This window comes from Amblyomma mixtum, chromosome 4, assembly GCF_055824585.1.
Source record: "Amblyomma mixtum isolate Tamu chromosome 4, ASM5582458v1, whole genome shotgun sequence".
Lineage (NCBI taxonomy): Eukaryota > Metazoa > Arthropoda > Arachnida > Ixodida > Ixodidae > Amblyomma > Amblyomma mixtum.
In genome coordinates, this window is record NC_143015.1 from 44,611,204 (window position 1) to 44,635,102 (window position 23,899).

Sequence of the window (23,899 nt, forward strand, 5' to 3'; positions counted from 1 at the left end):
CAACTGTATCATAACAACTTCCTCCCAATGTACCCTGTGGTCATTCATCCTGATGGTATAGTTAAAATAATTGACAACATGGAGGAAGGAAAAAGAGAGGAGAGGCCCTTTCCACACAACACCATGGGAGAAAAATGTGGAGGAAATCACGTGGTTTTTTTCGCGATCGGGAGGCCACCTAGTCCGGGCAGCTTAGCAACGGCGTCGTAGTTGCTGCTTGCAAGCCGGGCGGTAGCAGACGACCGCGGCGTAGCAGTTGCGGTGCGGCGTACTTTTCTCAACTGCTCGAGTTTGTTTTTGATCGTGCTCACAAGCTTACGTTGGCGCCGTTCACTCATATCTCAGGCGGAATTCGCTGCAAAACTCTCGTTGTTGCGTGCATTGATTTCAACGTGCTCGACCACGATCGCACGGGCATTTCGTCAACTGCGTCACTGCTCGGAGCCGTCGGGAGACCGCCGCTGCTTACTGAGGAGCACTCGCGCTGTTCGTTTACCAGTGATTCAATACGCCGTGCGCTAGAGAGGTCGTCGGCGTATTGCGCGGACGTTTCGCGTCCTGTGCGTGCAGCGTGCGTGTGCCATTCGCGCTCCCGTTTCCATCGGCAGTGAAACCTCGTTGCTATTAGGCGTGCTCTTGCAACGCTCTAGTGATCGTCACTGGTGTTAGTGTAACTATTTTCGTTTTTCGCGATTGCGCTTGTGTGAGCAGCGGGGGCCATGACATCGGTGGAGGGCGATATTTTAAAGGAAGCCGCTGCGCTCGCTTTGCATGCTTGCACGCCCCTGTTATACGCCGCCGGTAAAAATGAAAAGAAAGAGACCCTGCGCTTAAACAATACCTTAGAGATTTTTTTCTTTAATAAAGGCGAAGGGTTAGTTTTGTTCACTGCAATATCTACATAAAGATACGAATGCACACAGGATGCCGAGAACTTCATTTGTAAAAAACATTTATTTTCTCACAAAAAACAACTCGCACGAAAAAACGTGGCTATTTACAATATCTTCACATCATATACAACAACACAAAAGCTTCTGCTCTATAACAAAGTCATCAATTGCAAACAAATGACATTTGTCAAAACTTCAACCCCATACGCAAACCTGCGCTCGGCTGCAGGTCCTTTAAAAAAAAAGCACTTTTTATTTTCGCGATACCTTCATTTGAGGAGAATGCAAAGGATTAAAAAGTAAACTGACTTAAAAAGGTCTGTTAATAATGGGGTGAACTGTGCCTAGAATTAAAAGGAGTGCCATACGCCGTGCGACGGCGAAGAATAAATGGGCACTCTTATTTTCGTTTCCACATTTCGTTTCCACATTTATTTTCGTTTCCATTATTTTCGTTTCCAATAAATAAATAAAACATGTGCCCCCCTCGAACAAAATTTCTGGCTACACCACTGCTCGTGTGGAATTCGAGCGGCTAGGGGCCCGCGTTTCTCGCGTGTGCTTAGTTGTCCTTCGCCCACCGCAGTAATTGAAAGCGACGGTCACTTCCCGTGCTTACAAGAGTTGAGGAACAGGGAGCAGATTTTCGATACCGGACGAATGCCCTTCCCGGGCATCGGTGGCCGTCGTGTGGTTTCGCGCGACGAGGGGCCCACGTTTCTCGCGTGTCCTTCACCTCACCCGGTGAAGGCTAATTTCGAGCGCTGAGCTAAACAAGCAAGTATACTAGTTTCATCGAATGCAGCCTTCAACTTCAGAGTCCCAGGGACGGGCGTTGCCAAAGGAGGGCCACCGCAGATAACCACCGCAAGATGGGCCACCGCAGTGATTGAAAGCGAAGGTCACTTCCCGCGCTTGCAAGAGCTGAGATAAGTATTTTTCTCGGCTGCTACTAATTGTGACCAGGGCCGAGCAGTTGGAGACGGCGCGGAGACGACGCAGTACGAAGCAGGAACTGAAAGTAGCCGCCTGTCTCACACGGGTATTTCCGCTTTATTAACTTTTCCGCTGACGAACACCGGCATAGGGCGCCCTAAACCGGCCGGTAAGCAGCCAAGCGCCACCAGCGCGAGGATCTGTGCCCCTGCGGTAGCACGCTCCTTCGTTGGCTTTGAAACGCGCGCGCAGTAGTCGAGGGCGGGACTTATGCGATGACGTCAGCCCGGACAAGATGGCGCCGAGCTGGTTTCCGGCTTCACAAAATGTCACGTGACGGCCTCTCCTCTCTTTTTCCTTCCTCCATGATTGACAACCTTAAGATATCATCCAGTGCTGGTGTTGATTGCATTACTACAAAGTTCCTGAAAAGCACTGAAATGTACTCATCGCTCGCCTTAACTAAAATATTTCAGCAATCATTGGAGAAAGGTGAACTACCGGCTGATTGAAAGATTGGTAAGGTGGTCCCTGTGTATAAATCTGGTAATAAACACTCGCCTCTTAACTACCGGCTCATATCTATTACCAGCATCCCATGTAAAATCTTAGAGCACATACTCTTTTCACATATTGTCACTTTCCTTGAATCAAACTCGTTTTTTCATCCTTCTCAGCACGGTTTTAGGAAGACCTATTCTTGCAAAACACAGCTACTCTTATTCACACACAAACTTCACGCAATTTTAGACCGCCACTCGATCGCCGACTGCATCTTCCTAGATTTCGCGAAGGCATTTGATAAGGTTTCCCATCATCTTTTGTTACTAAAACTGCGCATGGTAGGTTTAGACACTAACATTTTAAAATGGCTCGAAGTTTTCCTTACTCATCGAAAGCAGTTTGTTGCCGTCAATAATGTTAATTCCGCCGTTCACCCTGTTCTTTCCGGGGTTCCCCAATGCACCGTCTTGGGTCCCCTGCTTTTTCTTATATTCATCAACGACTTACCCAGCATCTTTCTTCTTCTGTACATCTTTTTGCCGATGACTGCGTCCTCTTTCGGGAAATAACAAATGATAACGACAAGCACATGATTCAATCTGACCTTAACACTATCTCAACATGGTGCAAAACTTGGAATATGACTTCGAATGCTGAAAAGTGCAAACTTACGCGCATTTCTCGCGTTAATAGTGATCTTCCCGTATATACTCTTAATGGTGTGCAGTGTGCTACTTAATTCAGTTAAAAAATATGAGTACCTCGGAATTCATATTACGTCTAACCTTAGCTGGCATGCGCACATTGAGCACATCACTAACAAAGCTAATCGCATGCTGGGATATCTGAGGCGTAACTTTCACACAGCGCCAACTAACATCAAACTTCTACTCTATACCACACTCGTACGTTCACAACTAGAATATGCGTCATCAGTCTGGGACCCTGGCGTTAAGAGTTTGATCGACCAACTGGAAATGTACAACACAAATCAGCGCGCTTTATTCTCTCTGACTTCCGGCGTACGTCAAGCGTAACGGCTATGAAAACTACATTGGGCCTAACTTCACTTGCATCACGACGCAAAATTGCACGCTTGTGTCTTTTTCACAAAGTATTTCATCATGAGTCCATTCGCTGCGAGTTACTTCTTCCCCCTTCATATATTTCACGCCGCACAGATCACATACATAAGGTAGGCATTTCTATATGCAAAACAAACATTCTCGGATTCTTTTATTCCTCACACGTCATATGACTGGAACCACCTTCCTTCTTCAGTCGCCACAATTCCTGACCCTGTATTGTTTCGGACTGCTGTTACCGCTTCTGTTGAATGATATATTGTGTTTATCACTTATTCTAACTTACCTATGTTTTGACAATTTATTCTTCTCTGCTGTTGTTTTTATTTTCAGTGTTATGTATTACCCACTCCCCTCTGTAATGCTTTGCCCTGAGGGTAAAATAAATAAAATAAAAATAAATAAACCCTAAAAAAAATTGCTGGCGCGAATGTTCGATGAATTCCGCTCGCATGGTGATCGACTCAACGAAATCTCTGGCGCCATAAATGGCTTGAAGGAAACCGTGAGGCAAGAAGTGGCGACTGGAGCAAATCAAAATCGAGACAGTTTGACTCGAGCTATTCGTGTAATCGAGGCATCTAACGAAGAAGTGAAGACACATATCACAACAAGCATCGCTGCAACTGACCTGTCCGGATGTGTGAGCAGATTACACGAAACAGCCAAGGCTGAATTTCCTAACATGACGAATCGAACACAAAGGAGCTTATCAGAGGTAAAAACTGCAATCCAAAAAGTTAAAACTTCAACGAATCGAAGTAGCCGGAAGGCACTGAAGCGCGTCAGCACAAGTCTAAGACATGTGCAAATCAGCGTTGCACACTGCGAGTTTTTTGCAAAAATGATAAATCACACTATGAGATCGCTATGAAAGAAGGGCGAAGTGACTTTGAAAGTGAGAGGGTGTACCTACGCGGTTACTGCATCTCACCTGGTGTCGACTTTGAAAAGGATGGGGATACTGTGAAACTGCATGCTTCCATGTGCTTGCATAAAGGTGCCATGGACGAGTATCTGACGTGGCCATTTGAGCATACATTCAAGGTGAGCGTCGTACATCCGTTAGTGCTGCGTCACTGCGCATGTGCTTGACTAATCAGAGCCTTGAGTTCAGCAGTTTTTTTGTATTTTTGTTGACATTAGAAAAAAATAAACTTCTCTTTCTACATCCGTTAGATGGCGAAGAAGTGGTGCTTGAGGTCAAGCCTTTCCGCTCGCTGCAATTCTTCGAAAGGCCAACGGCATCAAGCAACGAACCTTGTTGCTTTAATGAGTCGCTTTGTGTCGCAGATCTTATTAGTTACGGTTATGTTTAAAATGACCAGATTCGCTTAAAATGGTATTTGCTGTCATGATTCGCGCTTTCACGACAAGAGCTTTATGGTTGTGGCAGCCTCTTCCGAAAGGGCTGTCTTGATAAGTTCTATGGTTCCCCTCGTACAAAGCATTGCAGTTTCTTTCTCAGTACGCTGACTTATCTCTTGGAGTCGATTCTGTAACGCTTGTTGGGGACAAAATTGTTTGGGTTTGTATATTTCCGCACTTGTGTGGTGGCGATGATTGAGAACATGAATAAATATATTTCTGTAAGAAAAAAATCTCTGCCCCTCTCGTAACCAAGAGTAGAGTAAGCATGAAATGTTTACGGGCATAACACATTGGTTGTAGATGGCACTAGTCAAAGTCTTGAAATGGGTCTAGTGTTCAACACACCACACCACATTCTTCTTGATGCGTCGAAGCGATCGCCTGCAATAGTGTGGGCTTAGGTAGGCAGCCGCGAACCGTGGCGGCCTTGTAGCTTTCGGGAGCGGCCGCATAATCATGGCGTTGTCGGCAGGGGCGAGCAGTCTTCTGCTGTGGTGTATCACTCGCAAAGCGACCGCTTTCCGCAAGACGCTTCCTACATCTTTCATCAGACTCGATTGCTCGGCTTAAGCAGCTGTGACGGTGGCGGCAATGAAATGCAGGGCGATGCAGAAGCGTACGCGGACACGACGAGACGCAGGCCTGACAAGATTGTATCTCCGCGAGTGTGTATACTCCGCGAGTGTGTATACATCTGCCTGCCAAAGGAGGAACCTTCATGAGCTGAAGGCCCAGCGCCCGTCTTTTACATGCGTGAGTGTGGGACCGCGGCGCCATCCTTGGGGACGGCGCGAAAGCGCGGCCCTCTCTCTTAGAGAGAATCTCGTACGGCGCCCGGATGCTCTCGTTTCAGTGCCCGGATGAGTGGAATTCAGTGCCCGGATGTTGGCTCTCGGTCTCGGCGTGACGTCAGCACACCGCCGACAACGGTAGCTAAAAGCATTTCATTCTTAAAAACACCGCGGCATTGAACTGAGCAGTTTCTCCATTAAGCATGAGGGGCCATCCCGGGTAACAAGTCGGCGGATGCGCCCGGTAGTGAGCACCCGTTGATGTCCCAATGCCCATTTCTTGCTTCTGAGCAGAAACAGACGCAAAAGAACCTAAGTTTAACGCGTTGATTAGAAGGCATAGCGTTTGGTAGGTATACTGCACAACCGGCATTCTGGAATAACTAACACATGTGTTAGTGTAATGCATAGTGTAATGCATTACACTATCGAAACGTTTTCGTCTGAGCCACGCGCACATAAATGAGCAGAGATTTTCGGAATCTGAGCACTTTGTTACTCTTCCGCATGGTTTTCAATTGATTGCATGGTCTATGGTTCCCGCATAACGCAAAGGTGCTAATGGCGTCTGCATGTAGCCACACCTTAAAGTGTTGTCCGCATAAGTACTCATGAACTGCGTATGTTCCGTAAAGGTCGCAAATAAAAATTGGTATGGGTTAACGTAGTTAGGCCAAGTAAACGTGCGAAAGCAGGTGTTCGTTCTTCAACTGGAGGGGTCACTTAAGCTCCCGCCGCCTTAAGGGTATGACGTGGTATCAATAGCGGGTTAATAATGCCCATGCCTGTAGAATAGTTCATTCTCTATTTAGGATTCACAGATGGCGGTGAGTCCTCTTATACTACCAGCGCAGTGGCGCAGCGGTTAGGAGATGCGCCACTGCACTGACAGGTGGCTGTTTCTGTCGTACTGACAGGTGGCTGTTTCGGCGCGACGCTCCTCCGAACTTACCCAATCAATTCAGGTAAACTCGGGTACTTACTCTTGTTACTAGGCAACAGCATAAGATCGTACGCTGAACACGTACGTACGGTGACAAGATACTTTGTCGGTGTTGGTGAGCGTATGACTGCCTTCGCACTGAAACACCTTTATGAGAATGACCATTGGAATGTTTTCACTAGGGTGACAACAGGAATAGAAACAATGACGCAGGCAGCGGTACATGCCATTCTGAAGGCAGCAGATAGAATGCGTACAATCGTGTACGGGTTCCGTGCTAGTGAGAAGGTAGACAGACAATGTGCGCATATGTTTAGGACACTCTTAAGCGATGCAGGTAGGAAGGGCATGCTATAACGCGAAAAGCTTTAAATCTGCGAACTGCCATCTTTTGCTGCACTAAATCCATTGCGCTCTTAGTCGAAAACACCATTGAACTGGTTTGGTTTATGGGGTTTAACGTCCCAAAGCGACTGAGGCTATGAGAGATGCCGTAGTGGAGGGCTCCGGAAATTTCGACCACCTGGGGTTCTTCCACGTGCACTGACATCGCACAGTACACGGGCCTCTAGAATTTCTCCTCTAAAGAAATTCGACCTCCGTGGGTGGGATCGAACCCGCGTCTTTCGGGTCAGCAGCCGAGCACCATAACCACTGAGCCACCGCGGTGGCTACCATTGAACTGTCTTCAGTGGAGGGAGTATACGATGTGCAGGAGCGGCGACTCTGGCGCTCCACAAATATTCGGTAAGCGCTGTTGTGCTCCACAAACGTCCACCGGCGCTCAGCGCTGCGCTGAACCTTCTCTCTATGCTCCCCTTCGTCGCCTACGCGACGTTGTGCATGGTCTCTCCATTTCGCAACATTTCTTGCGCAAATGAAAACGCCAATCCGACGCGCCACCTACGTCCCTGCCGCGAAACGAAATGCTGTGCTCACCAGCGTGCGAAGAGGAGCAAGAATGCCGCCTTTGCACGCAGTCTGCTAGCCAGGAAAGGCAGAAGTCGATTCGTGGTTACTGTTAAGCGTACGAAGATCTGTTTTTTTCTAACGCGACAGCATTAAGGCTCCCCGTTCAGCGGAAAACCCAGTGCCATACTGGCTGCGCGCGTTCTGTAGAAAAGCACGCGTCCCGCATGAATGCATGGAATGGAAATTGTTTGAAGAGGAATGTTATGTACAATAAAATCGGCGCATCTCTCAAACGACATAACTGCATAAAGTAATTGATTTCACACAAATAAAAGTTTCCATAAATTTGAGACCGGATTCGAGGCATTGACCCTTCAGTCGCCAGCCAGGCACGCTACCAACTAGTCTACGTATGCTTTTTTTTCTATTTCGGTTTCTTGTCCGCAGTAAAAAAAAAGTGTTAGGGCAGTAACAAAGGAAAAAAAGTTAACCGCGGTTTAACTATGTTACAACGAATGGTCGAAAGATCTTCCATCTACTATGGTTTGGCTGCTTCTAGACTGATGATTTGAGTTGTTACTTGTGGCTAGTGACCTGGGTCAAATTTGGAGACTATCATCGTAGGGTCTTTGGCATAGGGCTCCTGGCGCAGAGCGGCAAGACGCCTTTCGCTGCGCACCGCTGTGGCGGAAGTCCATCGTAGTCGGGGTGCCAAGTGCCTGTTGCACATCTTCCCGTACCATAATATCCATGGCGGTCGCTGCTTGCGGTTCATTATGAAACAACAGCGCCAAGAAGACGGGGACAACAGTGAATACGACAAAACGGTCGCTGACGCTCGACCAACAATATTTGACTTCAAATGCAATTTATACACATAAGCGTCTGGAAAAACTTCGTGTAAGGAAGAGGAAGAAAGAATATAGCCACAGCTGGAAAACAGTGTACAATCCACTGCGCCCTCAGCTGGTGTCCAGGAATGCGAGCTCATTATCTGTAAGAACTACAGTGTCGTTGCTGAGGCACTTGCCTGGGTTTTCAGTGATATGGTATGATTCCATAACTTATCGCGTGGTCTTATCCCTGTGTTTATACAGTACTATTGCTGTGTCGAAAAAGGGCGAGCACCCGCTGCACGTGAGACGGTTCTTTTCAATGTGGGAATCTGGGTCGTTTTCGATATTAAGGCGAAAGCCTTTAATGCCTCATACTGTCGTGACCAAGACGGGTTAGCAAATGCGTCCGCGTTTCGGATGCATGCCTTATATGGGCATATGCCAATCAATAGCCAATCGATACTTAATCGCGTGCAATCGAAAGACATCGGAACATGATATAAAGTGATTTCACGATTATATCATTGTACTTACTCACTAAATGAATAATTGGTAATTGTGGCATGTAGGACTGTGCACTGCACCTGTACCTTAACTAAGACTAATTAATCAGTGTACTAGTTATGGTAATGTTAACTATCACTAATCATAAATTAACTTTATCACGAAATGTGCAAGTCATGCTTAACTATCATCACCATCAAATTGGTTAGACGTTTCTAGACGTTTCGTAGACATTGTGTCGAACATTCTAGAGAGCTCCATCACTTGAAAGGTGAGTGACAGGACATGATGGATAGCATTAGAACAATAGTAAAGACAAATTAGCCTAATTAACCTTTCTAGTCAGACCAGATAAATAAAACCGAGTAGGGAATTGGTCGAGTTGGTGAAACGAACCAAGGTCTCGGCAGTGCGAGACACGCTTACCACTCCGCCATGCGAGCTCAGTGGTTTGGAATGAATGAATGAATGAATGAATGAAATAAAGAAAGAAAAACTATTGTACAACGGTTCTTTCTCGCAGCGTAGGTCACGGTGTAAGAAGTAGCTTGCTGCCTGCATTTTCTGACAGGCCCATGTAACGTGGTAAAGCGTTGGGTGTTCACCACATAGCGGGCATTTGTTGTCATATGTGGAAGGACAGATTTTGCTGAGTAAACTCAGATTGGGGTATGTATTAGTCTGCAGTTGTCTCCAGGCAATCGACTGCTCTCTACTAAGGTCTTTGTGGAGAGGAGGGTAGGTCCTCCGGAGGGCTCGTTGGTGTTCTAAGATGGCTCCATAGTGTCTAGTGACTGCGTCCAGTTCCCCTTCGGTGCGCGCCTCCCGGTTGGCGTATGCTCGGGCGGTGGCGTCCGCACGTTGGTTCCCTTTGACAGCCTCATGGTCTGGTGTCCACGTGATGAAGCATCTCGTAAAGGTGATTGTCCTCGCCTTGAGTATGTGAATGGCTGCAGTAGATATGCGTCCACTGCTGTATCTTCTGCACGCCTCTTGCGTGTCTGTAATGATGTGTGCATGGTGCTCGTCACTCTGCTGGGTGATGACGAGTGCAACTGCTGCTTCCTCAGCCTCGAGGATGTTGTTGGTTTTTATCGAAGCGCAGTTGATTTCTACCACACGCTGGCTACCGAGCCGTATTGGTGTCTGTATGTTGTTGCGTCAATGTATAATACGTCTTTTGCCCCGGCGAAGCTTCTTTCGTGGAATTCGGATCTTGCCTTTCTTCTCGCCTGATGTATATCTGGATGCATGTTTTTTGGAATCGGACTGATCTCAATGATCCTCCTGATTTCATTTGGAACGCTCGCTTTGCTATCGATTTCTTTCAAAGCATCCCTCATGCCCAGCAACCGCAGCCTGTTTCTGCCTGTTTCGGACAGCATCAGTCTTGTTTTCTGCGCGAGAAGGTGGGCCTCGATATGTTCCTGTACTATGTTGTTTATGCCCAGTTTAAGGAATTTCTCCGTCGAAGTGTTGACCAGCAGTCCGAGAGCGCATTTGTATGCTTTTCTAAGAATTGCCTCTAACTGCTCCTTTTCTTGCTCGAGCAGTGTTTGGTAGGGGACGCCGTATAAGATCCTACGGACCACGAGGGCCTGTATTAGCCTACATGTGTCTTCCTCCTTCATACCGCTTCTTCTGTTGGAAATTCTTGCAATCATCCTGGTGATCTGTGCTGTTGTATTTGCTAGCTGTCTGATCGTGCGATCAATACGACGGTTGCTTTGGATCCACATGCCGAGGATCCTAACTTTCGATACTTCCGGAACCTTCGTTTCCTCTCTGTAGATATCTATGGAATTTTACAGATCATACCCTTGTCTGTAGACTCTGAGCACCTCGGATTTTTCATGGGAGCATGCAAGTCCACAGTGTCGGGCGTATGCGTTGACCGTGTCTGCTGCTCGCTGAAGAAGCTCTTGTTTTTCTCCTAAGGATCCCCTTGTCACCCAGATTGTGACATCATCTGCGTAGACGGCATGCCTGATTCCTTCAATTTCTTCTAGCGCCCTTGCTAAACCAATCATTGCAATATTAAAAAGCATAGGTGATAGCACAGAGCCTTGCGGTGTTCCTTTTTCGGGGGTGTTGAAGGTGTCAGTCCTGATGCCTCCTATTGCAATGGTAGCGGTTCTGTGAGTCAGAAAGGCTTTCACATAGTTGAATATTCTCAGCCCGCAACCCAGTTTGCTGAGCCCCTCCAGCACAGCCCTGTGACTGACGTTGTCGAAGGCCGCTTTAAGATCGAGAGCGAACAAGATGTTTTCTCCATATTTTGGGACGGTTGTAAGCACCTCCTCCTTGATCTGCAGGAGAACGTCTTGTGTTGTAGGTATTTTCGAAATCCAAACATAGTGTGCGGCATGAGTTCGTTGTCCTCAAGGTGGGTCTGCAACCTGTGATGCAGAACTTTCTCGTACAATTTTCCCAAGCATGATGTTAAGGAAATGGGTCTAAGATTTTCCAGGTTTGGAGTCTTTCCGGACTTCGGAATCATTACTATTTCCGCATGTCGCCAGTCGTCCGGGAGGGTCCCCTGTTCCCAGTGTTTATTGACGAATTCCGTGAATCTTTTGATTGAATTGTCATCCAGATTCCTTATCATGGCATTGGTGATGCCATCCTTCCCCTGAAGTTGTACAAGGACGCGTCTAGCTAATACGGCGTCTTCGTTCACTCCTATCTTCCCCCTTCCCTTACGGCGAGGTTCAGGTGTCCACCGAGATATGCGAGACAGATAATTTCCTTTCCTCAAAAAACAATTTACCGGCGAGCAAGGCGTAGAGACGAATGGGCGATGGAGTTCTGTGCACTCCCTGGCAGCGTTGCAAGACGCTGTCACGTTCCACTCTTGGAGGCGAAGCTTAACATCTTAACCACACATCAGTGGCTTAAGCAGCAAGACTGAACTTAAGGCTTTCACCTCACCGTACTTTAGGTCAACAAAGTGCCCCCTGAATTTTTTTGATGTACTACACCGCTGACACTGCTATGCTGTGAAAAGCCCTCTTCTACCTAAAAAAGGTTAAATATTATGTAATATCTTAGATGGAACACCCTGCGTATAGGGTCATTTAATTACCCGATCATTTCGCGTCAACGCCATTTGGATAAACGCCTGATTTTTTCTTTCTCTCGTTTTCTCTTAAACTTAAATTCGCTTTTAGAGCTTATCGTCCTAATAAGACGGCACTTAACACTTCGTTCAAAATTACGATGCCTCACGCGCACCGAGGTGCACTAATAAAAATTAATCTTTAACTCTCTCTTTGATATCGCTCTGACCCCTATATTTACTCATTCTCAGCCATGCCCAGTGCCATCGGAGGCGTGCATGTTAGTTAACGAGGACACAGAGGGAGTGGTAGGGGCTAAAACTATTGATTGATTAGTTGCGAGTGAAAAGCAATGAGGAAAAATGAGCAAACGGTGACGAAGCTTTTGTTCCGTTTCACACAATTTTCAAGTATGGAATTTCGTTGCCCCTCTTTTGTTGTTTTTGTTTTGTTTCTTTTGCGCTGAGGATTCTCCGCCAGAGGTTCTTGTCCCAAGAACCCGTTCACGTGCGCCTCATCGCTCGCGCAAGCTCGATATATGGGCGAAGAAGAAGCTGGGAGGCTTGAGAGATGAAGGCTTGCGCGGCACCTCCGCCGTCCGCATCAGGGAGCAGACAGGTAGGCGCGGCCGCGATGAAACATCCGGGCCTTCGTGCGCTGGGCCATCCGGCGCTGGCCTTCGGACAGGAAGCGACTGGCGAGGAGGAGCCGGCGGTGCCGTCCTGCGGTGCCGTCCGGCGAGGGCCCGTACCAGCTGCTGGCCCTCTTCAACAGCACGCTGTCGGCCGTCGCTTTCCTGTGCCACCCATTCAGCGTGCGCCTCACGGCTCATGTGGTGGACCACGGGTGCCGGCAGCCGCCCGAGTCCGCCAACCTCAGCGCAGCCGAATGGAAGGAGATGGCCATCCCACGCGCGGAGGACGGCAGCCACTGCGTCAGGCACGGCCGCATATCCGTTTTGCATGCTTCATCTCGGTAGTTCCGTGCAGTACTGCCAAAGCGTGCAGAGACGGCCGTATAGCGTTGCGGAATATGTAGTGCCAGCATGAACGTATATGATTGCAGTATCGTAGTGTGTAATACAAATACCCAGGAAACCAGCTATAGAAACCAGGGGCATGAAACCAATGCGATTTGCGTGACATGCCTCTCTGAAGACATTATTTTTCGCCGAAGAGCAAAAACTTCAAAAATAGTTCTGTTTCATTCCGTATATCCCAGTGAACAACGTATAAAAATACATCGTTTAGAATATATTTCAGCCTAATGTTTGGGTATCATTGGAACAAATTCCGTCGCAAGTTTGCATTAAACTTACCAGTAAATAAGCGAACCAAAGCGCTGACTGTGGGAGTTCTTCGCCTTTCTGAAAAATGGCATTTACTTCCGCTTTCACGTGGAACTTAACCGCTTTCGTCTACTGGCTCCCTGACCCAGGGAGCCAGTTATGGGCTCCTCCTTTCTTCAAAATCATCGGAGTCTAGAGCGTCGTTAACGACGACGCCAACGAACGCCGACGGCGGTCGGGTTCGAACCCGGGTACTCCGGAATCAAACAGGACCATGGCGGACCTATCACTGCAGTGCCCCTTTTCTGCCAGAACGTTGTCAATGCCAACGCATGCAGCGCACATCTGTCACTACCGCCACGTAGCTTAAAGCGCGACTGAGGTGTCCACTGTCCCAGGGCGGGTCATTCGGTTTTTCTTTGCTTTCGAAGCTCCCGCTCTTCATTGTTTTAAGCAGGCCGTTTAGCGCGTTTACGCTCATTATCGATTGCTATCCCTAGCTCGGTTGGCAATGTCAACCGTACATTGTCGGCCGGATCCACTCTCGAGGACGTCGGCTCCGGCTGGCTGACTTGCTTCGTCCATAGCGATAAACGGCCAGCCAGGCACGCGAGAGCGACGCCTTCGCCTTTTCAAATGGAGACATTTGGCTGGTTACGTGACCACAGCTGGCAAGACGACGGTCGGTGCAGCGGCGGCGGCGGGCGCGCGGCTGCAGCTGCGGCGAACTACGTCTTTAGTCACATGACAGACACATCGGACCGCTCCTCCACTTGAAGTTGAAATGTGGCCTCCCGTTGCCCTTTGCGCCGGCTACGACAGTAAAGCGTTTGCTTTAAAATGAGATAAGCACTGTCAGGTGTACCACGTGCACCCACAGCGCACACACGTCCGCAAAAAAAAGAAAAAGACGAAGTTGACACGCTCAACCACAGAGAGGCATAACAGACGAGCAAAAACTTCAGATGCTAGCTCCAAGAACTCCACCATAAACCACTGCCTGTGACGCAGTGAGCGCATTCCTTCCTTCCCTCTAGAAGAAGGCACCAACTCATACAAGTGATGGCACATTCAAAACACCCCTCGCAATGTATAAACTCTTCCTAGTTCGCACTCATGAATGTAGTTCCTCAATGAAGTATTTCTAATCTCCAAGGAAAAGGGTAAAACTACACCTTCGGTAGCTTGCCTGCAGTGTTTTTATAGGTTTTATGACATTAGTAAACACAGCAGTGGGTCGAGCCACCGATAATCAACTATATTCATATTCGCCTTCTATTGAAGCACCCCGCCGCTCGCCTCGCTGACTGCACGCAAACTGAATGGGAGAGAGGCGCCCACCTTTTGCCGCCCCTATTAACCAGATGGCGCCACTCGCGCTCAACAAAGTGCAGCGCACGGAGCGAGAATATTGTGGATAACAACGAAAATGACATCGTGATTTACTGTGACATCAGTAGTGGTGCCATTCTGCAAAATTCAGCCGTCAGTATACGACAGCAAAGGAATGAAGCAACCACCATCCTCAACAGCGCCGCGGCGACGGCGTCAGCAACGGAAGAGTCTTCCTTTGTCTGCTGGAGAAAGAGTTCACTGATTACAAGTTTTCGAGGCGGATGCTGCGCTGTGTGACCACTCGGGGGCTCTTTGCTTGGTGGGGGAAGAATCTCTTCTCATGTGGAATAACTTCCCACTGGCATGGTGTTAGAATCCGACATTTCCTTTTCCCTGAAGCGACTAACGACGGTGGCAGTCCCCTTACTTCTTCAAGAACGACCTAGGCGCGAAGTCAGCAGCCTTGCTGCACAAGGTACTTCCAGTTAATCCTGGTCAACGACCAATGCGACCAGGACACGCTATCCATTTCTCCCCATTGCCACTGGTGTTGCTCGGAGGCAGCGACAAATAGACATTGCTACCGGGAGTGTGGATCCTCGCCCTTGGAAGAGCAGCGAGAGAGCACGGTGCCGCCTGCTGCGGTGGGTGGAACCTCAAGACTTCAAGAGTGGCCACTTGATTGGACATGAATAATGTAGTGATATTCCCTGTCTAGAGATATAGGGACGGCCAAACTCACTTAAGCGGCCGCACAGCATGTTTGCTTCCACCTTGTGATTCCTAATTGTATATTGCGTAATCCTGTAAATACTGTACGTAAACTGCATACCGAAAAAAATTTGCATATCAACCAACTTGCCCAGCTTTCTGCTCTTCTAACTGTACGTAAAATTAACGCCTTGTAAGCTGCTCTTCTCGAAGCCCGTACCTCCTTGTCATACCACAGCAGCAGCCTTTAGAAACAGGGCCTCTGGACCACGGCTTTGCTGAGATGATCTCAGGCGAATCAAGGGTCCACATCTACCACCCATGAGAGGAGTCCCCCACTCATCTCCACTTTCCACAGGGTCACCAGAAACCTATGAAAGAAGCCTACCATCCACTCACACACACCCACTTCCATCCTCCAGAAGTCTCCAATCACTAGAAACCCGTGACAGGAGCCGAACACCCACTTACTCATACACCACTACTGGCTTGACTCACGCAGCAGCGCAACGAAAAAGTGACGGTGAAGTCAAAGACGCAATGGGAAAGCGGCCAATGTAAGCGAAAGGTAAAAGCTCCCTGCTGTCGCAGCTTCCCCGCATCGGTTCGTATGACAGTCCGCCAATTATGCTCTGAATCTTTAATCTGTCTTGGAATCTTTAACAAATGTCTGATGCTTGATTTCCTGGACATGAACAAAGTAAGCCGTGCGTGTGTTCTAGGGAAGTGCTACGCAGTAGGTGACCGGCGCATCGGACGTGCAGGCGCCACCCACCGGACGGGTGCTCCGAGACGTTGTCGTGCGACTCCTGGGACTTCGGCCTGAGCGAGTACGGCGACAACATCGTGGGCGAGTGGCAGCTGGTGTGCCACCGGCTGCTGGACCTGGCTCTGTACACCACCTTCCTCGCCTCGGTGCTGTGGCTGCCCATGATGGGGCTCCTGGTGGCAGACCGCGTGGGCCGCAGGGTCTACATCTCCATTCCGGCGCTGCTCATCACTCGCCTCGCGAGCAGTGTGACCGGCTCCTTCCAGTTCTACGTGGCGCTGCGCACAGTGGTGTCGGCGTCCATCATCTCCGTCATGGCGGTGGCCTTCGTGGTGCTGTACGAGGCGACGCCGGCGGGCCGCCGCACACTCTACTGCTTCCCCACTCTTGCACTCGCGCAGGTGACACGCTCTCTTCCTTATTCGCGCACCTCAGGCACCCGACAGCGCGTGATCGCTAAATTTTGTGCTCCATCTGCACACTATCTTTACGTGAAACTATAGTCGTAAGCGGACAGAACAGTGCTACATAAGCCATCAACGACAGAGTTAGGGAGAAGCGTCACTTTTCGACAAACCTTTCTATGACCGTCACTGTTGCTCCGTTGTGTCTGTTTTACAATCATGAACCAATTCGTCCTGCAAAATTTTCTGGCATAAAAAGTATCTGCAAGAATCGCTGCGCTTGTATTGAGCTAGTAGGAAAGGAGGGCAGGAAAAAGTCTTGGCTGATCGAGTCAGCCGTACCTGGAGGACAATAAAAAAAATAGAGGCGGCGCTTGTTTAACATACAAAGGAAACATTATTCTAATGCTGACTAATAAATGTTATTGTAATGCTAAATATTAACAAATGGTGCTATATACAAACCACCATGCCCGAGGACAAGGGTTTGCCGTTCACCAAAAGGGCACTTCTTGGAGTTACAGACCAGTCCAACTCTTGAGAAGCAAGCCATCACCATACCTAGTCTTTCGTTATGCTCGCGAAAGGTCTTTGCATAAATAACATCGTCGAGGTAACACATACAGACCTCCCACTTAAGCCCATTCAATATTGTGTCTATAAATCGCTCAAAAGTAGCGGGGGTATTGCACAACCCAAACGGCATGACATTAAATTCATACAGTTCATTGGCCGTAATAAAAGCTGCCTTCTCCCTGTCCGATGCATGCGGATCTGCCGACACCCAGAGCGCAGGTCAACCGATGAGAAGTACGACGCAGATTGAAGACAGTCCATGGCAGTTTCAATACGCGGGAGCGGGTAGACGTCCTTCTTCGTCACAGCATTTAACCGACGGTAGTCTGAAAAACCGCCAGAAGTTATCCTTCTTGCGTATCAGTATAACAGGAGCAGTCCATGAACTTGACGACTCTCGGATGACGTCTTTTTGTGGCATATTTTGCACTGGCTCGTTGATGAGCTTTCGTTCAGCCTGGGACGCACGATAAGGCTTCTGTCTGGTCGGATGAGCGGTACCGCTGTTAATGTGATGCTGCGTGCGAGAAACTGGCAGCTAAGGTGGAATGGCTCGCTGAGCGAAATAAAATACAGACGCATACTGGGTAAAAACAGTCTCTAAAACGAGCCGTTCGGACGACGGAAGCGACTTGCTGATCATGCGCATGATGTTCACGGAAAAGTCTGCTGCTCGACTGGAAGGCTCGCACTCAGACACGGATCGGATAGTAAGGATGTCATAAGCATGAAACCGAGCGAGTTTAAGCCCCGATGGGACCAAAACAGGTTGTGACGAAGCATTCACTGTCCATAGTTGTGCGCAACCGTCGACTACGGCAACAATGGCCCGGGTCACCAGAACATTGTTTCGAGGCGTTGTGCACATCTGGCTCAACAAGCAGGTGGCAGGTGTCCGTGCGGTTGTCCGAAGAGTGAACAGGGACGAACATTGCTGCCATGGCTGGTAAAAGCACATCTTGCGCAATACTAAAGGCACCATCACTGCGCTGCCGCTACGGTGGCTCAGTGGTTATGGTGCTCGGCTGCTGGCCCGAAAGACGCGGGTTCGATCCCGGCCGCGGCGGTTGAATTTCTTTGGAGGAGAAATTCTAGTGGCCCGTGTACTGTGCGATGTCAGTGCACGTTAAAGAACCCCAGGTGGTCGAAATTTCCGGAGCCCTTCACTACGGCGTCTCTCATAGCCTTAGTCGCTTTGGGACGTTAAACCCCATAAACCAAACCACCATCACTGCGGTCGGGTGAGTCCTGCTCAAAAGCAGACTGCATATTGCGCTATAGAGAAATTTCTCCAGCTCCGCAATCCAAAGTGGCCCCGCATTCACGTAAAAAATCAATACCTAATATGAAATCATGCGTGGCATGGAGTAATACAACGAATTTTGCTCGACATTTCTCTCTATCAACGGCGACTGATACTAAGCAGATGCCAACAGAGCGCAAAGTTTCACCCCCAACACCACGAAAACTAGCACTCTGGTCCCAAGCAAACCACTTTGTGTCCAAGGCGCTTTTTGAAAGAAAGGCTCATCACCGACACAGCGGCACCGGTGTCCACTAAGGAAAGAGTGTTTAAGCCACCAAAACACACAGACACTTTGTTCTTCAACATAACGACAGTCAGAGGAATTGTTGATGACGACCGTTCCGCGACCTCACCTCTATAGTCCGCAGGAGCTAGTTTTCCGGCGGTGGTGGGGCAGAACGACGTCGAGGCGATGGCGTATGGCCACGTCGCGGGGGCGGTTGTGTGAGGCCGCGGTCGGGAACGGGAGAATCGGCGCGGAAGAGTCGGCCTTGGCGTGGCTGCCAGTCACGAGGTGGATTCCAGGACTGGGGCCACGGAAAGCCAGTGAACGGCTGGGCCGACAATTGTGCGAAGAATCGGTGTGGTTGGTCACGACGCCGACAGTAACAGGAAATGTGCCCAGGACGACCACAACGGTAGCAAATTGGCGCCGAACGTGGAGCGTAGGAAACGGGGAAGTCGCTCGGAGGCTGGTAGGAGATCCGAGGTGCAGAACAGTGCTCTTCCTCGGAGCGGCGGGAGAACCGGTGCGCTAGAGGTTGAGACGCGACCTTGGCTGGGACAGGGGTAGGCCTGTCTGGCCCAGGAGACTTGTGGTTCGGGGAGTGGGACCTGGAGCCGAGCATGCTTTGTATACGGGATCATCGCCGGGGCGTTGAAATTGCTGGCTCAGCTCTTCGTGGACGATGCATCGGACGAAGAAAGCAAGGTGGTCACTGCCAGCGAACTCCACGCCGGCGGCGATGGGTACTTTGGAAACACGGCCAAACTTGGGGGAAATGTGGCGGGCCTTTAGGGTCTCAAACGTACGGCAATGACGAATGAAGTCAGACGAAATGGCGAGGTCATCCTTCGTGATGAAGAAATGATAGACGTCTTCGGTGATACCCATCAGGAGGTTGCCGACTTTTTAGCCTTCAGTCATGGTGCGGTTCACAGTGGAGTACACCTTTAACACTTCCTCAATGTACGTTGTACAAGTCTCATTAGGTCGCTGCGCTCGTTGAATAAGTGTTTATTCGGCTTTTTTTTCTTTTTCGACATCGTGTCCTCGAAACACTGCTTGAGCTCGTCCCCAAAACTGTCCCATGTAGCCAGTGCGTCCTCATGGTTCTCGAACCATAAAAGTGCGGTACCCGCAAGAAAGAAACGAATATTCATGAGCTGCATCGACTTGTCCCAGCGGTTATATCTGCTCACACGCTGGTAGTGCTTCAGCCGCTCCTCGACGTACTTGTCCGCAGCGCCAGAAAACATGCGGGGCTCGCGCTGAGGCGGCCAGAATCGGACCTGTTTGGAGCTGTCCCTTCTCAATGGTGGACCCGGCTCAGACGGGCTGGCAGGTGGTGGATAGTTGCCGTTGCGGCTAGCCATAATGGGAAATGCGGGTGGCAGCCCGGCCGAGCGTCGGCTGCTGCGAACGGCGAGAGGGTCCAGAAAGCAAACCTGATAACGGGGCCAAATTTATGGAAGTGTCGATAACACTCAAAACCGGTTCTGAACCTATATTTGTTTAAAACTTGTGAAGGCGTGGATAGCGCTACGCAAAAATAACTGAAAGCTGACGGTGTTTCTTATCATAGTTGTGGCCACTTTGCTGTTCGAGCAGTCTTGACATTATGGTAACCTCACTCTCCGCTCATTGGTGATAAAAATATGCAGAAATGCATGTATAACCCCAGAATATGTCTCTTGAAAATGACAATTTGTTGATAATAATTTAGAACAGACAGAAAATGAACACAGTCGGCAACAACCATGAATGGATAAAAATGAAAAAAAAACTAACTCAAAGCATACAGTTACGTCTCCAACAATTCCTGGATGAAGAAGAAAGCATGATTGCATCCTAATACGTTTAGAAGTAGTAAATAGGTCATTTATATCCGTGATATTTTCAATTAGACGTAAAAATTGAAACTGAAATTGTATCTTGATGTTCACTTTTGTAGATCTGCTCAACAGTGCTCTTAACAGTGCAAAATTGTTTCGTGTCTGGAAAGAGAGCACTTGTGTAATATACATGGTCTGCTCTGAAAGTAGTAGGACTCATTTTTTTAAACAAAATTTATTCAAGAGAATAGTACAAACACGCTGCTGCTAATGAGTTTTACAGCTTTTGTACACCTCCAGGAACGCCTGGACCGGAATGTTGTTTAGCTCCCTCGTCACGGCCTGTTAAACCACCTCTACCGATCCGTGATGTTTCCCCTGGAGCGTCGATTTTATTCTCGGGAATAGAAAAAAGTCTGGCGGGGCCAAGGCGAGGCTGTAGGGGGGCTGAGGCAGCGTTGCCGCCTTGTGCTGGGCAAAAAATCGGGGTCCTCATTCAGATGATGAAGAAGATCCTACCGGTTGGCCTTTTCCTCCTCTGACAACACTCCCGACACCAACTTCGCGCACGCTTTCCTCACAGATAAGTTTTCTGTCACGATCTCAAAAACTTGGGTTTGAGGAATGCTCAAATCATCAGCAATCATTCTGATACTCATTCTACGATAACTGTTAAGTAAATGTTTCCATCGCTACACATTTTCGTTGGTCTTGCTGGTCGAAGGGCGTCTGAAGCGGTCGTCTGCCTCCACTCTTTCCTTACCTTCTCGGAAAAGCTTGTGCCACTCAAAAAACACCTGATCTACCCATGGAAGCGTCACCGTAGGCCTCCTTAATCATGTTGTGAGTCTCTTTGCCCGTTTTGCCAAGATTTACTCAAAATTTGATCGCGTATCGCTGATTCAGTAAACGCTCGACGATTCTGCGTGACGAGACGTTTCGACACTGGTTCACAGTACAAGCGACCTCCTCTCTTCAACGGCCGAGAGCCGACTGCCGATTTTCCCCAGCATTCCCAATATCCCCCTTCAACGATCCTGCACGCGCAGACCACATCTCGTCCGTCCGTTCGCCCAGGAAAAAACCAGTCCTACTACTTTTAGAACAGACCCTGTGGGTCCACTGCGCTTGCAAGAGAAGGGCACGAACGCTAGCTGGAAGCACATTTTTAGCCGGAGTTCATGTTTTTCTCTAAGGACGTGGTTGAGCTGGCCAACCGAAAAGTCATCCAGTTTTGAGGCTCTCGTTCCCTCAAATGCAGCGGAGGGTCTAGATTGCGAATAAAACTATAATCTTATTCGCGCTCTAAACATTCTGCTGGTTGTGAGGAAATTCAATTGCATATTACTGGCTGCACCAAATGAGCTCATATTATACCTAGTTGTTCCCAGATGCACAGCGAACAAAATTCTATAAACAGCTTGAGTCTGTAAAATGGTTCCATGACCTCTTTAATGACATATGAAAACTAATTTGCGGCAGCGGTCTATCCCCACTCAATTCGACTGCGACTAGCTCAGTGGACGTTTGAATTGGATGTTAGCAAACATTTGATGTCTGCGTTTGCGGGCACCTGTAAAACATAAGACCCGAACGGAGTCCTTTGAACTTTACGCAGACCTTCGCGGTCGTCCCATTCGCCGTGGTCTCCGTGTTCAAGCTAACCTGGAAGATCGTCTCCCTTTTGGTCGTGGTGCCCACATCGCTCCTGGTCGTTACGTTGTACACAATGGACGAGTCCTACCCGTGGCTCTCGGCCACGTGGAGAACCAAGGACGCCGAGCGACTGGCCCTGGATGCATCACGCATGCAAGGCGTCCCCCAGGAGAGCTGCCGGGCTTCAATGAGCCACAGTCACCGGGGCGGAAACGCCGAGGTAGCCGCTGGCCGGAGCGAGCACTCCATCTTCTCGGCCGAGTTGCGTCGACGCACGCTGGTCATCTCGTGTTTCTGGGCGGCTATCAACTTCTCCTACAGCCAGGCCAACCTGAGCGACATCTTCCCCCTGCATCCGGCTGCCGAGATCGCGGGAATTCTATTGCTGGGGCCTGTGCATGTCATGCTGTGTCCGGCCATCCGCTACGTCGGCCTGCGGCGAGTCATGGTTGGCACAGCGCTCGTATTCAGCGTGATTTCGCTGTTCCTGGCCGCCGCTTGCAGCATGCAGACCGCGCTGACCGGAAACGTTGTGGTCGTCGCGCTGCGGCTCACGAGAAGCCTGACCACATCCTTGGGGACCTCCCTCGCCGTCGCCGCGTACCCGACCACGGCCCGCTGCACTGGTCTCGCGTTTGCAATCGCCGTGGGTCGTCTGGCCGGCAGCTGCGGAGAGATTTCATTCCACTACATCTCGAACGAATGCAAAGACTTCCCGGTCGCCACTATGTCCATCTCGATGGCGCTGGTGAACATGGCCGCGGAGCAGCATCTGCCCGATGTCGACGCCGGTGTAGCGGCGGCGGTGGATGCGGCGCACTCCCCGAGGATAGGTGTAACCTCAAGCGGCGTGCGCGCCATGCAAGACACGCTCGACCCGATGGCGAGGGGTCCCGCGGGCGGGCCTCGCGGCAGGAGACCCCACAAGAGAGACTCGGCGCCGGAACCTCCCGTGCAGGCTCCATGTCTTCCAAAGGGCCTGTCGCACTAGAATACATTCACACAGCGCGAAGACGAACAAGTGGGGGGGGGGGGGGGGGGGGGGGGGGGACGTAAGCATGCAACGCCATCTCGCCAAGCAACTGGTTTTAAGCACTAGAAGTGACACGGGCATTGTCTCCCGACTGGCTGCGTAGATACGCGCGTTCAGAACGTTTTCGCATTGCCACCCTCTCGACGGGTTTTGAATAGTGTGCATATCGCATGCATTTTTTGTTGCGCTTGTATGCTTGTGTGGCACGGACGCTACCGTTTTGTTGCCCGCTTTTGTCTGATTCTCTTACGTTAATCGGTGCCGTTTATATGGCTAGGTAGCTGAAACGTCAAAGCTCGTGTGAATAGCCAGATTTCTCAGTTGAAATCAAAAGCTACTGGCACTGCCCTGCAGTGGCCTGCCGCTGCTCAGAAATTATACTCTGCACCGTGTGTGACCATTTGAGCCTGTTAATGCGGTAGAAGCTGTCCAAGGTCAACAAGTAATTAATAACCAGTATTGACTGTGTAGCACAACGCCTTAAAATACAAACGAATGCTAATGAACCTCTCCTATTACAAGGGTGGTTCCTAAATTTGTTAGTACAGCATGAATCATTTTCCAGGTTTCCAGAAACAGGTATCGCATCTTTGAAAGACATTTCTCATGCCTTGGAGAACTCCAGAAGACCACACACTCATATCTAGGCATTGTGACTGTTTTTTCATCTCCAGGCAGGAATTGCGCGGTAAATTTTCGGCAAACATCGCAATGAGTTCGACAGTCGCTTGAAAGGCTTGTAACGCACGTAGTCATCTCTTTGTTGCGATCTGCTGTTTTGAGCGCTATTGCCTTGTTATTCAGTCAGCAGCTTTAAAGCGTTCTGAATCGAGTGGGCTTCCTATGTCACTATGATGAATTCTCATGAACTGCGCTGTCGAAACTCCGCACTCATATTTCTGATACGCTGGAGGTGCCACAACCAAAGCTCA

At 49.4% G+C, this 23,899-nt stretch overlaps 1 protein-coding gene across 1 annotated transcript; it reads left to right on the forward strand.

The window, feature by feature from the left end:
* The first annotated feature begins 10,899 nt into the window (after positions 1 to 10,899).
* Positions 10,900 to 22,925, forward strand: LOC149346373 (solute carrier family 22 member 7-like). Its single transcript, XM_089541311.1, has 4 exons — positions 10,900 to 10,913; positions 12,522 to 12,773; positions 15,933 to 16,338; positions 21,897 to 22,925. The coding sequence occupies exons 1-4, from the start codon at positions 10,900 to 10,902 to the stop codon at positions 22,923 to 22,925; spliced, it is 1,701 nt and encodes a 566-aa protein (XP_089397437.1).
* The last annotated feature ends 974 nt before the right edge of the window (positions 22,926 to 23,899 follow it).